General features: G+C 43.7%; 1 protein-coding gene and 1 long non-coding RNA gene across 8 annotated transcripts in view; one reads left to right on the plus strand and one right to left on the minus strand.

The window, feature by feature from the left end:
* Positions 1–513, plus strand: part of LOC106536141 (uncharacterized) — a 2,381-nt gene extending 1,868 nt beyond the window's left edge. For 2 of the 4 annotated variants that reach the window (XR_001312523.1, XR_001312525.1), the window contains one exon: positions 95–513. This is a non-coding gene — a long non-coding RNA (uncharacterized LOC106536141). The remainder of the gene's footprint in view (positions 1–94) is intronic. The other 2 variants (XR_001312526.1, XR_001312524.1) reach the window with 2 other exon arrangements.
* LOC106536140 (DNA topoisomerase 1) overlaps positions 20–1,336 on the minus strand; it is a 3,461-nt gene continuing 2,144 nt past the window's right edge. Inside the window, exon 2 of one of the 4 annotated variants that reach the window (XM_014033338.1) lies at positions 20–1,325. In XM_014033338.1, coding sequence (XP_013888792.1) covers positions 363–1,325 — 963 coding nt within the window. In that variant the 3' untranslated portion in view covers positions 20–362. The other 3 variants (XM_014033336.1, XM_014033337.1, XM_014033335.1) reach the window with 3 other exon arrangements.

Raw genomic sequence — 1,336 nt, forward strand, 5'->3', positions numbered from 1 at the left:
CTCTCTCTCTCCCTCTCCCTCCCTCTCTCTCTCTCCCTCACATGTCTGTAGGTCACATGTCTGTAGGTCACGTGTGTAGGTCACATGTCTGTAGGCCACATGTCTGTAGGTTGCTACGTCAAACCCAGTTCATGTTGATGAGGAAGGACTGGTCACATGTCTGTAGGTCACATGTCTGTAGGTCACGTCTGTAGGTCACATGTCTGTAGGCCACATGTCTGTAGGTTGCTACGTCAAACCCAGTTCATGTTGATGAGGAAGGACTGGTCACATGTCTGTAGGTCACATGTCTGTAGGCCACATGTCTGTAGGTTACTACGTCAATCCCAGTTCATGTTGATGAGGAAGGACTGGTCACATGGTCACTTGTAGAGCTCACGTCTGTAGTGGTCACGTTCTTCTTGTCTTCTCAGGTATTCTTCTACTGTCATTTCAGGTGCATGCTCTCCGCTCATATTCACGTCATAAAAATTTTTTAACTTCTGTAAATAAATTAGCCATCTTTCTGCCAGATTCACAGCTCTTTTTAAAATCCTTTTTTTGTCTTTAGACAAATCGTTATAAATGTCACCAGTAACAAAATCTACATATTTTTTGTCGATGTCCATGTAAGTACGCAGATGATTACATATGTCGTCATAAATACCCAGTTCTTCCTCACTGAAGCCTCTTCTGTCGACCGCTACCAGTTTGGTGAATTCACCGGCAAGTTCTGGATTTATCGTCATAATCTTCTTTTTTATTTTAGCCAACTGTTTCACCAGCGTCTCTTTCTTCTTCTTTAAAGTTTTAATGTCAATTTTTTTTGATAACTCGCCCTTTTCATGTCTTTGTATCTTTTTCTGCACTTTGTTGAACTGAGAAAATAATTTTTCTGTTGGCTTAATGAGTTTTCCACCTTCCCTCATCAGGCTCTTGACACTTGATAGACAGTTCAGGTGTTGTTCGTCAAAAACTGCTCTTCTGTCTTGAACTGATTCCACTTTCTTCCAGAGTTTGTTTAAATCCTTTAAGATGTCCAGCGCTGTGTCATCTGCACTCATCCTGTCTGTAGAGCTTGCACTCTGCTCTGTAGAGCTTGCACTCTGCTCTGTAGAGCTTGCACTCTGCTCTGTAGAGCTTTCACTCAGCGCACTGTCTGTAGAGCTTTCACTCAGTGCACTGTCTGTAGAGCTTTCACTCAGCGCACTGTCTGTAGAGCTTTCACTCAGTGCACTGTCTGTAGAGCTTTCACTCAGCGCACTGTCTGTAGAGCTTTCACTCAGCGCACTGTCTGTAGAGCTTTCACTCAGCGCACTGTCTGTAGAGCTTTCACTCAGCGCACTGTCTGTAGAGC

The sequence above is a fragment of the Austrofundulus limnaeus genome, unplaced genomic scaffold (assembly GCF_001266775.1).
Source record: "Austrofundulus limnaeus strain Quisiro unplaced genomic scaffold, Austrofundulus_limnaeus-1.0 Scaffold1701, whole genome shotgun sequence".
NCBI lineage: Eukaryota > Metazoa > Chordata > Actinopteri > Cyprinodontiformes > Rivulidae > Austrofundulus > Austrofundulus limnaeus.